General features: G+C 44.5%; 1 protein-coding gene across 6 annotated transcripts in view; it reads right to left on the bottom strand.

Annotated features, from left to right (window-relative positions):
* LOC125625852 (GON-4-like protein) overlaps window positions 1–15,309 on the bottom strand; it is a 58,666-nt gene that overhangs the window by 14,910 nt on the left and 28,447 nt on the right. For all 6 annotated transcript variants that reach the window (XM_075122912.1, XM_075122911.1, XM_075122908.1 and 3 more), the window contains exons 16-22: window positions 13,105–13,191; window positions 11,930–12,101; window positions 10,955–11,099; window positions 10,262–10,412; window positions 9,553–9,669; window positions 6,983–8,731; window positions 4,906–5,167 (exon numbers count right to left, since the gene is read on the bottom strand). In XM_075122912.1, the coding sequence (XP_074979013.1) occupies window positions 4,906–5,167; window positions 6,983–8,731; window positions 9,553–9,669; window positions 10,262–10,412; window positions 10,955–11,099; window positions 11,930–12,101; window positions 13,105–13,191 (2,683 nt within the window). The remainder of the gene's footprint in view (window positions 1–4,905; window positions 5,168–6,982; window positions 8,732–9,552; window positions 9,670–10,261; window positions 10,413–10,954; window positions 11,100–11,929; window positions 12,102–13,104; window positions 13,192–15,309) is intronic.

The following is a 15,309-nucleotide window of genomic DNA, read 5'->3' as shown; positions in this document are numbered from 1 at the left end:
CTCCAGCTTTCACCCTGACCACACCACACGATCCATCGTCTACAGCCAAGCTCTGCGATACAACCACATTTGCTCCAACCCCTCAGACAGAGACAAACACCTACAAGATCTCTGTCAAGCTTTCTTACAACTACAATACCCACCTGCAGAAGTAAAGAAACAGATTGATAGAGCCAGAAGAGTTCCCAGAAGTTACCTACTACAGGACAGGCCTAACAAAGAAAATAACAGAACGCCACTAGCGGTCACCTTCAGCCCCCAACTAAAACCCCTCCAACGCATTATTAAGGATCTACAACCTATCCTAAAGGATGACCCAACACTCTCACAAGTCTTGGGAGATAGGCCAGTCCTTGCCTACAGACAGCCCCGCAACCTGAAGCAAATACTCACCAACAACCACATACCACACAACAGAACCACTAACCCAGGAACTTATCCTTGCAACAAAGCCCGTTGCCAATTGTGCCCACATATCTATTCAGGGGACACCATCACAGGGCCTAATAACATCAGCCACACTATCAGAGGCTCGTTCACCTGCACATCCACCAATGTGATATATGCCATCATGTGCCAGCAATGCCCCTCTGCCATGTACATTGGTCAAACTGGACAGTCTCTACGTAAAAGAATAAATGGACACAAATCAGATGTCAAGAATTATAACATTCATAAACCAGTCGGAGAACACTTCAATCTCTCAGGTCACGCAATCACAGACATGAAGGTCGCTATCTTAAAACAAAAAAACTTCAAATCCAGACTCCAGCGAGAAACTGCTGAATTGGAATTCATTTGCAAATTGGATACTATTAATTTAGGCTTAAATAGAGACTGGGAGTGGCTAAGTCATTATGCAAGGTAGCCTGTTTCCTCTTGTTTTTTCCTACCCGCCGCCCCCCCCCAGATGTTCTGGTTTAACTTAGATTTAAACTTGGAGAGTGGTCAGTTTAGATGAGCTGGAGACCAGCAGGAGAGTGAGTTTGTGTGTGTATGGGGGTGGGGGGGATGTGAGAAAACCTGGATTTATGCAGGAAATAGCCCGACTTGATTATGTAAAGAGTTGTCACTTTGGATGGGCTAGCACCAGCAGGAGAGTGAATTTGTGTGGGGGGGTGGAGGGTGAGAAAACCTGGATTTGTGCTGGAAATGGCCCACCTGTTGATCACTTTAGATAAGCTATTACCAGCAGGACAGTGGGGTGGGAGGAGGTATTGTTTCATATTCTCTGTGTATATATAAAGTCTGCTGCAGTTTCCACGGTATGCATCTGATGAAGTGAGCTGTAGCTCACGAAAGCTCATGCTCAAATAAATTGGTTAGTCTCTAAGGTGCCACAAGTACTCCTTTTCTTTTAACAAAATCAAATGGATCATCACCTGGTTAAGTATTGACAACTTAGCTACTTTGTCACTAGATTTAGTGACTTCCTAGTGAAGAAATAAGGGTCAAAGTAACCAGTGACAAATCTAGCAACTTTCACTGCTGGATTACAGTGACATTCAGAGAAAAAAAGTCACCAACATACATGGTCAAAAAATCATTCACAAGGAGCTCAATAATGTTAATAAAATCCATTCCATGCTCTTACTACATTCTGTTGCACACCAAGTCAATCTCATTATGTCTCAATTGAGCATGTCCTCAGAAGGAATCACATTCCAGGGCTTCGATCACTAAAATCTGCAGGCAAGGAAAAGAAGTTGGTGGAGGCTAATTAAATACTTTACTAAAGCCAGGTGCACTTTGGAGAGAGCAGCACATTAGCCAGGGCTTGTTTTTACCGAAATGTGTTTTCTCACTGCTCCATAGTAGGATAAAAGGTGTAGCTAGCTTGATTTCGGCTCCTCTTTACTCCTTCCCCTGGGTTGGCCTAGGGTTAGCTGCCCAGCTGTTACATTTGATCCCACTACGGAGCAGCAAGAAAGAACACAATTGGATAAAAACAAACCCTGGCTAATGTGCTGCTCTCTCCAAAGTGCACCTGGCTTTAGCAAAGTATTTAATTAGCCTGCAGATTATAGTGATCTCAGCCCAAGAAGCCTTGGAATGAGATTCCTTCTGAGGACATGCTCAATTGAGACGTAATGAGATTGACTTGATATGCAACTGAATGTCGTAAGAAGAGCATAAAATGGGTTTTATTAACACTACTGAGCTGCTTGTGAATGATTCTGTAACTATACTCACTTGGGCGCGTGCACACACACACACACAATATATATATATATATAGAGAGAGAGAGAGAGAGAGATTTTGTGACAAAGTTCCTCCTCTGCCTTGGTGGGTCCTGTGCTTATTGGCAGCTTTTCTCGCCTCAGAGGTTCACGGCAGCCCTCAGTTTGGCCACTTTCGTGGCTCAAATCTGCCGTTCACTCAGTTAGCCTCAACACTGGCCAGCATGGGGAAAGGAAGAAGAACAATCCCCACGGTCTCTGCTGATCCACCTAGTGGATCGGGGAACAGGCCAGCGACCTTCCCCTCTGGTGGAACCCACAGTCCAGTTCAACTCCTCCGGTATCAAGTAGGGAGTTGGGGGAATGGAGGGAACCCAGGCCTGCCCTCTACTCCAGGTTCCAGCCCACGGCCCTGTGGATTGCAGTGTCTACAGTGGCTCTTGTAACAACTGGGTGACAGCTACAACTCCCTAGGCTACTTCCCCATAGCCTCCTCCCAACGCCATCGTTATTCTCACCACAGGACCTCCCTCCTAATGTCTGATAATGCTTGTACTTCTCACTCTCCCAGTAGTATGCCCTCTCACTCTCAGCTTCTTGCGCCTCTTGCTCCCAGCTCCTCACACGCACCACAAACTGAAGTGAGCTCCTTTTCAAACCCAGGTGCCCTGATTAGCCTGCCTTAATGGATTCTAGCAGCTTCTTATAGAATCATAGAATATCAGGGTTGGAAGGGACCTCAGGAGGTCATCTAGTCCAACCCCCTGCTCAAAAGCAGGACCCATCCCCAATTAAATCATCCCAGCCAGGGCTTTGTCAAGCCTGACCTTAAAAACTTCTAAGGAAGGAGATTCCACCACCTCCCTAGGCAACGCATTCCAGTGTTTCACCACCCTCCTAGTGAAAAAGTTTTTCCTAATATCCAACCTAAACCTCCCCCACTGCAACTTGAGACCATTACTCCTTGTCCTGTCCTCTTCCACCACTGAGAATAGTCTAGAACCATCCCCTCTGGAACCACCTCTCAGGTAGTTGAAAGCAGCTATCAAATCCCCCCTCATTCTTCTCTTCTGCAGACTAAACAATCCCAGTTCCCTCAGCCTCTCCTCATAAGTCATGTGTTCCAGACCCCTAATCATTTTTGTTGCCCTTCGCTGGACTCTCTCCAATTTATCCACATCCTTCTTGTAGTGTGGGGCCCAAAACTGGACACAGTACTCCAGATGAGGCCTCACCAATGTCGAATAGAGGGGGACGATCATGTCCCTCGATCTGCTCGCTATGCCCCTACTTATACATCCCAAAATGCCATTGGCCTTCTTGGCAACAAGGGCACACTGCTGACTCATATCCAGCTTCTCGTCCACTGTCACCCCTAGGTCCTTTTCCGCAGAACTGATGCCTAGCCATTCGGTCCCTAGTCTGTAGCTGTGCATTGGGTTCTTCCGTCCTAAGTGCAGGACCCTGCACTTATCCTTATTGAACCTCATCAGATTTCTTTTGGCCCAATCCTCCAATTTGTCTAGGTCCCTCTGTATCCTATCCCTGCCCTCCAGTGTATCTACTACTCCTCCCAGTTTAGTATCATCCGCAAATTTGCTGAGAGTGCAATCCACACCATCCTCCAGATCATTTTTGAAGATATTGAACAAAACCAGCCCCAGGACCGACCCCTGGGGCACTCCACTTGACACCGGCTGCCAACTAGACATGGAGCCATTGATCACTACCCGTTGATTGGCTGCAGGTGTTCTAATCAGCCTGTCTGCCTTAATTGTTTCCTTAAAAGTTCCTGACTGTTCTGGAACCTTCCCTGTTACCTTATCCAGGGAAAAGGGATCTACTTAACCTGGGGCTGATATATCTGCCTTCTATCACTCTCCTGTAGCCATCTGGCCCAACCCTGTCACAATGTACACACACACACAGACGGTTCCAATCACCACTGACTTTGTCTCCTGAACCCCAGATGGAGATGATTGTCAAAGAAAAGAAAAAAGCATAAGAATGGGGAACAGATCCCACAAGTTATTCCTCCCTTTCTTTCTACCCATGGCAGCCACAACATCTGAGGAACAAAAACAGCTTTGGACTGAGGGAAGGATGCTGTCTGAAAGAAATTCAGCCAGTAAAACTGTTGAAGCATGTGGTGAGAGAGACTTTTGCTTCAAATTCACTTAGCTTGTTAAGATAGGTGTTAGTTACATTTTACTTTTATTTTCTTATAGCCAATTCTGACTTTTTATGCCTCATTCTGTAGTATTACAAGTAAAGATAGTTATTTTAAGTTAATAAACTTGTTTATTGTTTTATCTAAACCAGTGTCCTTGAACTGAAGTATCTGGGAAACTCCATTTAAGATAAGAGGATTTGTGTATATCATTTTCTATTAATAAAATGACAGACTTTATATGAGCTTGTGTTGTCTAGTAGAGGGCTGTGCAGTACAAGATGCACAATTCTGGGGGAAAGTCTGACTAGGCATTTGCTTGGTGTTGCTCCACAACTCTAACTCAAGAGTGGCTGGCCATAGCACTCATACAATATAGCTAGGAGTAATTTACATGCTGGAGGCTGTGTATGAACAGACTAGGAATGGTTACTCTCACAGTGAAGCAGTGTAAAAGACACCTCAGGCTGGAGAATTGAGGGGACACAGCTATTCAACAGTCCAGACTGTACCCTGAGTAATGTCACACCTCCATATAGAGGACAATTAACTCACCTGGTGGCATTCTGTTGGTTTCCACCTCTGGGGCAACCTTTGTAAAAGTGAAGGCAGATTTGGGTTCCTCTGCTGCATCTTCAGCTATCTCATCTGTCATTTCATCTTCTTTTTGCAAACTCTCCATTCCGTCTCCTTCTCCCTCCTCCTCCTCTTCCTCTTCCGGCTCCGAGTTCTCTTCCTGGGAATTCTCTTCCTCAGAATCTCCCTCCTGGCTCAGACGCCTCTCCGTTGCAAGCCAAGTCAGTTTTTCCATTGTCTCCTTTAGATCAAAACACCCCAAAATCTCTAGCCCTTGTATGCAATTCAACTACTACCTCATTTAATTGTAATTTTAACTACTAACCCCAGGTATCAATTTAGTTCTTGCCCACTAATGATTAACATATTTAACAGTGAAAAGAAAAGGAGTACTTGTGGCACCTTAGAGACTAACCGATTTATTTGAGCATAAGCTTTCGTGAGCTACAGCTCACTTCATCGGATGCATAAAGTGGAAAATAGTGAGGATGTTTTTAGACACACAGACCATGAAAAAATGGGTGTTTATCACTACAAAAGGTTTTCTCTCCCCCCACCCCACTCTCCTGCTGGTACTAGCTTATCTAAAGTGATCACTCTCCTTACCGTGTGTATGATAATCAAGGTGGGCCATTTCTAGCACAAATCCAGGGTTTAACAAGAACGTCTGAGGAACGGGGGGGCGGGGCGGGGGAAGGAATAAACAAGGGGAAATAGGTTACTTTTTATAATGACTCAACCACTCCCAGTCTCTATTCAAGCCTAAGTTAATTGTATCCAATTTGCAAATTAATTCCAATTCAGCAGTCTCTTGTTGGAGTCTGTTTCTGAAGTTTTTCTGTTGTAATATCGCAACTTTCATGTCTGTAATCGCGTGACCAGAGAGATTGAAGTGTTCTCCGACTGGTTTATGAATGTGATAGTTCTTGACATCTGATTTGTATCCACTTATTCTTTTAGAGAGATTTGATCTCTCTACGTAAAAGAATAAATAGACACAAATCAGATGTCAAGAACTATCACATTCATAAACCAGTCAGAGAACACTTCAATCTCTCTGGTCACGCGATTACAGACATGAAAGTTGCGATATTACAACAGAAAAACTTCAGAAACAGACTCCAACGAGAGACTGCTGAATTGGAATTAATTTGCAAATTGGATACAATTAACTTAGGCTTGAATAGAGACTGGGAGTGGTTGAGTCATTATAAAAAGTAACCTATTTCCCCTTGTTTATTCCTTCCCCCCCCCGCCCCCCCCGTTCCTCAGACGTTCTTGTTAAACCCTGGATTTGTGCTAGAAATGGCCCACCTTGATTATCATACACACTGTAAGAAGAGTGATCACTTTAGATAAGCTAGTACCAGCAGGAGAGTGGGGTGGGGGGAGAGAAAACCTTTTGTAGTGATAAACATCCTCATTTTTTTTACATGGTCTGTGTGTATAAAAACATCCTCACTATTTTCTACTTTATGCATCTGATGAAGTGAGCTGTAGCTCACGAAAGCTTATGCTCAAATAAATTGGTTAGTCTCTAAGGTGCCACAAGTACTCCTTTTCTTTTTGCAAATACAGACTAACACAGTTGTTACTCTGAAACCATATTTAACAGTGACATGCGATACTATCTAACCCAAGAACTGGAGCTGCCAGCCTCCACATGGCTGCTAAAATCAAAGTAATCTGACATTCATTTATAAGTGTGAAACTGTGCATTTATTTCTTTGGTAGGATTTTGTCTATTTATTATGCTTGTTTGAATTACTTTATCCTGAGGAACTAATTAAAAATAATTTCTGCAAGGTGCGCAGAACGAACAAGGAGCAAGCTCAGCTGAGGAAGCCCTTACAACTCCAGAAGAATTGAAACCTGGCCATTTGCAATTTATGCTCCTAACCTAGTCTGTAAGCTCCTCAGGACAGGAGTTGGTCCTTTAATTTGTCATGTGCCATGCACACTCTTGGCGCCATATAAATTCACAATGAGATGGTTCTTACAAAGTGTGGCTTTATCTCATTTGCAGAATTCATTATCTAGGCTACTATGTTTTTACCTGAAGTTCTGGCACAGAAAGCACGGACTCTTCTGATGCTGATGACATTTCTTCTTCATCCTCCTCATCTTGAGTAAAATCATCGAAATCCTCCTCCTCTTCCTCTTCTTGTCCATCCTTCTCTCCCACTGCTTCAGGGCCAGCTGGTGTCCCTACAGACTGACCATCCACACTGCATGAGTCCTCTGGTTTCCCCAATGGGCTACTACACTCTGCATCAACATCTGTTGAGTGAGAGGCATTCTTGGAAGACTCATTGCTCATTTCCACCCCAGCTGTATCAAGGTCTTCCAACTGCTGCTCATCCTGGGTGGGTGCCTCCACATCTCGTCCTTTCTCCTGTCCCTTCTCCTGATGGGAGGTGCACTCTTTTTTAATTTCCTTCTGTTCACTCAGATGCTCAGATGTGACCTCCATGTCCAGCTCTTGCCCTAGATCCAGTATGAACTCCTCCTTTATTTCAGCATTCAAGTTTTTCTTCTCCTGTGTTGGGTTTGTTTCTTCAAGGGCATCACTGGGATCTTCAGGTTCAGTTTTCACTGTTTCTCCTAAATCCTCCAAGTGAGGTAAGAGGTCCATGGGTAATGGCTCCAAGGCCTTCTTCTCCACTGTCTCCACAACTATCCAACTATAGCACTCACTCTCTTTAACCTTCTCCTGGCTGTCATTGTCTGGAGTAGCAGGACCTGTGCTATGTTCCTTCTTGGGGGAGATGGCAGAACATGAAGAGTAAAGTTCTTGGGGTTCCACTTTAGGCTCAGCTATAGCGTAAGAATTTTCATCATTTACAGCAAGACAGGAAGTGACTGGATTCAACTGCTCTTTGTCTTCAGCCGTTGATGAAGCAGGAAGACCTACAGAGTTAGGAGAGGCTATCAAGGGAGGAATGGAAGGGGACACTAGAGGCTGGTTTAATGGGCATGGGAAGGTGGTGGGATTTACCAACAAAGTTGCAATTGGAATAGCCTGAGTGCCCCTGCCAACTGTTGTGTTTATGGGATGAATCATATTGCAGCCATTGCCAATACTAACCACTTTCACTGCAGCAGCAGGTACTGTAAAGATGACAGGGGCTGGATGGATCAAAGGGGCAGCCTTTATCAAAGGGGTGGATTTTGTTCCCTTTTTCTTTTGGTATCCCCTGCGGACACAAGGTTTGCGGATTTTTGATGCAGTCAACGTTGGCAGCATTTTTGTCTGAAAAGTCACAGGTGTTGAGGATACTAGTGTTGGTGGTACAGCAGCTGGAAGAGAAGTTCTGGAATCAGACTGTAAAGTAGAGAGCACGCTTTGAAATTCAAAGCAATCGCCACTTCCTACTGCTGACGGGATGTTCAGATGCTGCATTCCTGGCACAGTCTGCATAATTGTAGCTGGCTGGATTAACCGGGGAATTTGAACCACAACTTTGCTAGGAGGAGCTTCTGATTGGGGTAACTTTACAGCAGCTTTCTGAATATTAATAGTGTTGGCACTCTGCTGCAGACAAGGACTCGGTCGAATGAGTAGGGGCTTCAGGGCTGCAGACCCCTGCCGCCTCCAAGCTCTCCTGGAGAAACGGTTGGCAAGGGGCTTCAGTGTCAGCACTATTCCTTTGGGCATGAGCAGAGGGTATTTTTCATCACATTGTGATTCCAAAGTTTCTTTTTCTGTCCTCAAAAGAGCAGATTCTGCACTGGGTGAACCTGCTGCCTCCCCAGCATCTTCTGCTAATTGCTTCAGCTCCCTCTGAATGGAGGACAAACTTGCCTGCAGGAGACAAGAACTTCAGTTATTTAGGTCCCTTGACCCTTACCACCTTCAGGCAACACAGAAAACATTATTCCAGAGCAGGAGGCAGTGACTTATTTTGATTCACTTTGTGAATAAGTATTTTTTATTTACTGCTCACTGTTCACTAGTTTTACTTGAAAGTCTCCAACAAGGTTGTTTTTTTGTTTGTAAACGCTGACAGAATGTGATGATCTGGAAGGAGCAATGTGATCACAAAGTTCATGACCCTGATGTGTCTCTTCCAAACTGGTTTGTAAAGAGACTCTTAGCAAGAGTCAAGTGTCATCAATTCCCCAATAGGATGGTCATGTGATGAAACCCTGAACTGGGTCTTGGGGGATCTGGGTCCAATTCTTGGCTCTGCTACATACTTCCAGTGTGACCTTGGCAAGTCAGTTAATTTCTTTGTGCTTCGGTTCATCCCTTACACACAAGGGGTTGTGAGGAAAAAATAATGGTTGAGAAGCATTTAGGTACTACAGGCATAAGGGCCCCGTAACAGGAGAGAACAATCATTCAAATCCCATATCTGCACTTTATTCCCAGGGCAACAGGCCCACAATGAGAACGTCCGTCTTTCAATAGGACTGTTTGATGCAGCGAGGAAGATAACTGCTGCCTGTAAGGTGGTGGCCAGCCTGCCCTGACATACAAACTGCAACCAGCAGCACCAGCGTCACACAGCCAATATTCTAACCAGCTGAATTAAACAGTTCAAGCCAACAGCACTAAAAGGTTAATCAGCTCTAGGGATAAGATGGTGGAAGCATGATGCTTCTAAACAGCAGGCACTGTACCTTCAGCCAGAATGGCAAATGCTGTTCTTCCCTCTCCACAGGGGGTTTGCACTCAGAAGGCTGGATCTCCTCACAACACTTGAGCAAAATGGGCAACTGCTTTGTTCTTTTATAATACTGAGGAGAGAGGGGGGGGAAGAGACCAAGGTCAGCAATCACCATCCTTGATTAGCCTAACTGCCAGTGATCGGAAACTTCTCTGGACAGTACACATTGGGAGTTCAAGTGATCCAGAATTACTCCTACAGTGATGGAGTGTTGCTCAAATGTGTAAATATTAAGAAATGGAAAGGAGGGCTGGACAAAATCTTATGTCCTTTTTGACTCATTTCTCTGGACAGATCATTGGTATAGCACATGTGCGCGCTCACTCTCTACTTCTGTACTGTATGCAAGTCTACTGGTAGGAAGCTCATTATTTCAGCATTATGTGAATTACAGTCGTATCAGGGTTCTCTGTAGTAGGTGCTGTGTTCTTGAAAGACAAGGCAGCAATCAGAGCAGTTGTAAAAGGTAAGTACAGAGGGTAGGGTCTCTGAAGAAGTCTTCATGCTTAGTGGAAGTGAGGTGTCATGGTCTATGAAGAAATGACAGTGCAGACCGAATGTAAACTCTTTGGGGAAGGAACTGTGTCTTCTATTATGTATGGGCATCACCTCTCACACATGTAAAATACAAATACATACAAACTATAGATTGTCTCACTTACTCTGATGATATTGTCAGGGGCACGGTTCATATTGAGGTTCTTGATTCGCACTGTCAGCTGGTGTGCAGTCTTTGCTGGCAGGAGATACTTGCTGATCAAAGGTTTAGGAAACTCTGTCCCTTCGAAGTGTTTCAGACCCAAAGCTAATAAACTGAAAGGAAAAATAATTCTGCCAGACAATGATTCAAACCAAAAGAAACTGTAAATGCTCTCAGCTTGTCCTTCACATCTGTTAACATCCCTGGAGTGTCTCAATCTGGTCATCCACAGCAACATGGAGAAGACAGAGTATGGAAATAAAACAGCTCAATCAACTGCTGAATGCTCAACATGGTTTAATCTAATGAAACAAATTGTTAACTACTCCAACACAAAACTTGACTGGAGACACATTAATAAATCAAGATGGGAAGTATGTTGGTTCAGGAACATCTCAACACACTCAGATTTGTCCCTCTGATCACCTTGGAGGTCAGTACACATACTGGCATGGAAAATCCACAGAAGACTAAATCTGTCTGGCCTACTGAGCTAATAGCAATTTTTCTACGGCTGGGAACAAAGGGCCAAAGTTGCCATCTGATGGCGCTGTTCCAGAATGTCCAGATGTCCCATCATTTGGCTACAGCACTCTACTTTTTCGCCCAGGGAAAGATGCCCCATTTATTTTACACCCTAACATTGAACACCTACTTGTCCTCTGCCTTTGTGAAGATAATCTTGTTCTGTGGGGCTTTTGCCTTCAGGGAGCAAATTGGTAACAGCTCTGGGTACATAAAGACTTTTCTCGTTGCCAGAATCCATGCCACTTGCTTTGGAAGACAGGGGAATTCATTTGCTGTGAAAAGAATCCACAGATCAGCACAAGCTGATGAACCTCACAAGTGTAGATGCTCAAATTCTGAAACTCACCATTACTTTATTGGAAAAGCTATGGTCCCCATAACTTCTGCTGTGAAAGCAGTACAGGCTGGGGTAATTTTTTCCACACAAACCTTTGGACTTTGGTTTAGAACACAAGAAACTAAAACTAAGAATTTATTCTGGCCCAGCAAAAGTTACTTTTCTTTTTGATTTCCCCACAGAATTATGTACACAATATCGGCTCTGTGGAAGGATGGAGCAGATCCATTTGACTCTAATCATTGAATGGCTCCATTTGACTCTAAACTGCCTATCATTTGGCTAAGAAAAAACCATGACAAAAATTTCCAAAACAGCCCATTCAGAATGCTTTTTAATTTTATAGTTTCACAGTTCAAGTCCCTAGTCTTGTTAGTAGAACCATCTCAACCAGAAGAAAATGTCTGATGTATCATTCAAACCACTGGAACAAATTTTTCCAATCTATTGTTACTTTCCTGATGGATTTCCAAAGCTTGAAACATCTGCAAACATATCATGCATTCCAGACTACCAAGCTAAGCAATCTTGTACAAATCCCTATGATGTGAGCTTACTGTGTCACATTTTCATGGCTTAAGTAGCAAAAGACAGGCAATAATACTGAGGTCATTGCTTAAAGACGTGTTAAAAACAATGCTGCAAAATAATGCTAAATTCCATTTCAAATCATAGCAAAAAAATCTGGAATCCATCTCATCTGAGGGGAGGGCATCACCAAAAAGGCTATTACTACCCTACAAACCTGCCCCTTCAACTACATACCACTCTTCTTCACAGTTTTGCGAGGACTCCAATCATCTTTGACCTGGGCACGAAAGTCTTCAATGAGCTGCAACGCTCCCTTCAAGTTACATGGTTGGAACACTGTTTGAAACTTGGGATGGAACTGCTGACGAAGGAGCATGGAACTGTGAGCAAAGTTACTCAGCTCAGTCTGAGGAGTCAAATACAGAGGAGATAAAGGGACTTGCTTTCGGTGTAAATAAGAACTTATGTATCTAGAAGAAGTCATTCAGAAAGCAAACTTGCCAGATAGGAGGCAGAAAAAGTTTCAGTTATTATCAACCCTGCTTCTGAGAGATACCAAGCCATGGGACACAACTGATTACATTTATTCTGCTCTGAGCCTATAAAGCCTCAGCTCTGCTGTGAGTTATTACTCCCCCATTCCCATACAGAACCATTAACGATCACAGAGCATTCACAGAAATTGTTCTAAGAATGACCTTTTCAAGCTTTGTTTTTAATCCTTCAAAAAAAAAAAAATACAAAAAGCATGCCAACACAGACCACTATGTTATTGCCATTACACACAGTTACAAACTCATTCGGTAAGCAATTGATCAAGCATTAGTATGTAGAGGATACTATCATTTTAAACAAATGTTAAGGAAATCTCTCTCAGCTGAATGAAGTCAGATTTTGTTTTTTTTAAGCTTTGCAGGGCATTCCCACTAGCCACCCACCCTCACTGGAATTTTTTGTACTTCCCTCAGCAAATGCCCACACAGGCTTCAGACAAGTATAGCATAGGCATTAGCTGAACAAGCTTCTCTCACCCAAGGCTTGAATTCCAACCTGCAGCAGTCCTGCTAATCCCACCCTAGTCCTCTCTAGAGCAAGGACTGTCTGTAGTGTCAGACTGGATGGAGGTTTGTGTTAAAACTAACCAGAAAACAAATCTAATTTTTACCTAAACTAGCCCAACGTTAGTGCACCAGCCACTGCACTAACTAGGCTCTCCTCCTATGACAGCAAACTGTCTCTCACACAGTGCTGAACCATTTAGCAACATAAAGGCAGCTGCAGCTACACAACAATGCCCCTCCTTCACTGCTCATTTTTGAAAATATAGACCAAGTCATCTTGATTAAAGACAATGGCAACCTTTATTTTTGTGACAGAATTATTGTATTTCTGACTAGCTAGATCCTTACCAGAAACATCCTCGTGGTGCTGGCCTCTGAACTCAGACTAGGGTTGGAGCTGGTGAGAAGGTGTATTTGAGTCAGGAGCTGGACATGCTGGAAGAACAGATTAGGCAGATGAAGCTTTTCCAACACACTAAGACACTATAATATCCAAAAATACTGGAAAATATTCTAAAGCACCAATAGGCAGAGCAGGTTATATCTCCTGGGTCTCAAAATGAGTGTTGGCTACAGACATACTTCAGCTAACAGAGAGCCTGAAAGAATTTTTAGTGCTGACATCTTAAGCAATTACCTTAAAAATACACAAGCACACACTAGTGACAACTACAGTTCAGAGACATTTCCACAGTAAGTGAAACCAGAAGTTAGAGACTTGATGCAGGAATCACTTGGGGAAAATCCTGCAGTTTGCATTTGCAGGAAATTATCCTAGATGATCATAATGGTCCCTTCTGGCCCTAAACATTTATAAATCATTTAAACTAAAACATGGTGGTTGAGAATATAAATGCACAAAAGTCAGGAAATTCAAAATTGGGGTTCCTAGAGCAATGTGAATGGGAACTCCTAGGAATTTTGTGCACAATATTTTGAAATTCTGCATATTGTATTTGTCAAAATAACACAATATAATCATACCATTTTCAATTATTTTCGTAATTTATTTCAAAATACCTGTTAGCAAGCATGTCTGTGACAATACAGACAACAAAAAAGATCCAGGAAATGTTTTTTGACAAATAGATTCCTTACTAGGCATATTGGCACATCTATATGGCTCCACCAAGCGAGAGGGACAGAGTCTCATATGCACGCCCAGCTCTGCCCCCGATCCAGGAATGGGGCAAGGAGGTTCAGCCCAGCAGGATCCAGGTGTGGGGTGAGAGGGTTCAGGTGAAGGTGGTTGGGGCTCAGCAGGGGGGGAATGGGGCTTGGTGGGGTGGTGGTCCAGGTGCAGCTGGTTGGGACTCAGTGGGGTGGGGCTTTGAGTGGGGGGGGCGCGATCTGGATGCAAGGGGTGGTGCAGACAGGAGGGGCAGCTCACTTCCCCTGCAGCTGGGGAGTGGTGGGAGCAGGAAGTGGGGCTGGGTGTGAAGCTTCCTGCAGTCAGGAACAGCCCATGCAGGGGAAGAGGAAGCCCTGTTCTCCCCCCAGCCCAGCCAGGACTAGCAGCTGCAGCCCAGCACCTGGTAGGACCCACCAACCGGGGCACCCCCAGCCCTGCTTCCAGACACACCGCCATAGCAAGAGAGACAGAGACAGCCCAGCCCAACCCCCGAGAGAGTGATTTACATCTCCCTGGCTGCTCCCTTCACCCAAACCAGACATATGCCTCCCCCCTCGTGTGAATTAGTTTTTCTACAAGGAAAGCATAAAATCTGCAGGGGAGATTAATTCTGCACTTGTGCAATTGCACAAAATTCCCCAAAGAGTAAATGGGGCTATAATACACACTTTTAGTGCTCTGCATTACTGCTTCATATACCTACGCAAATATTATCCCAACACTATAGAAATTCTGGATAAACACATTTACATGAGCCCAACTGGAGTTCCAGATCTTAGTTTACTGCTGAAAAATTAAAATGGTCACATACCACGCATGTGAAACCCATGCTTACACAGCATGGCTCTCTCAAACCTGTGTGCTTCCACCAATAGAAGGGGACAGTCTGCTACTGGGTTTGAACTCATATCTGGGCATATTCTGCTTGCACCTGGGGGTGCTCAACCCACCTCTTCTCCTGGCCTTGCCCCGGCTCCACCCCTGCCCCGCCCCCATTCCAATCTCTTCCCCAAATACCCACCCAGGCCCCGCCTCTTCCCCTGAGCCCACCATGTTCCCGTTCCTCCCCTCTCCCTCCCGGAGCTTGCTATGCTGGGAGGTAGGCAGAGGAGCGGGGACGCAGCACACTCAGAGGAGATGGTGGTGAGGTGGGGCAGGGAGAGGAGCTTGGCTGCTGGTGGGTGCAGAGCACCCACTAATTTTTCCCTGTGGATGCTCCAGCCCTGGAGCACCCACAGAGTTGGCGCCTAAGTATCTACTTCATCAAGAGGATCTTATGCTGATGACCCCATGCAGGGGTGCAGAGTCTCAAGGAAATGGTATGCAATTTTCAAGCAGAAAATGTGTCTCCCAGTCTGACAGCGAACCACAAAAAATCTGCTTTGACTATGGTCTTTCAACCAGTTGTGCACCCACTTTAT

This window comes from Caretta caretta, chromosome 24, assembly GCF_965140235.1.
Source record: "Caretta caretta isolate rCarCar2 chromosome 24, rCarCar1.hap1, whole genome shotgun sequence".
NCBI classification, from domain to species: Eukaryota; Metazoa; Chordata; order Testudines; family Cheloniidae; genus Caretta; species Caretta caretta.
Note: the sequence above shows the minus strand (reverse complement) of the source record. Positions and strands in the feature narration are given on the sequence as shown.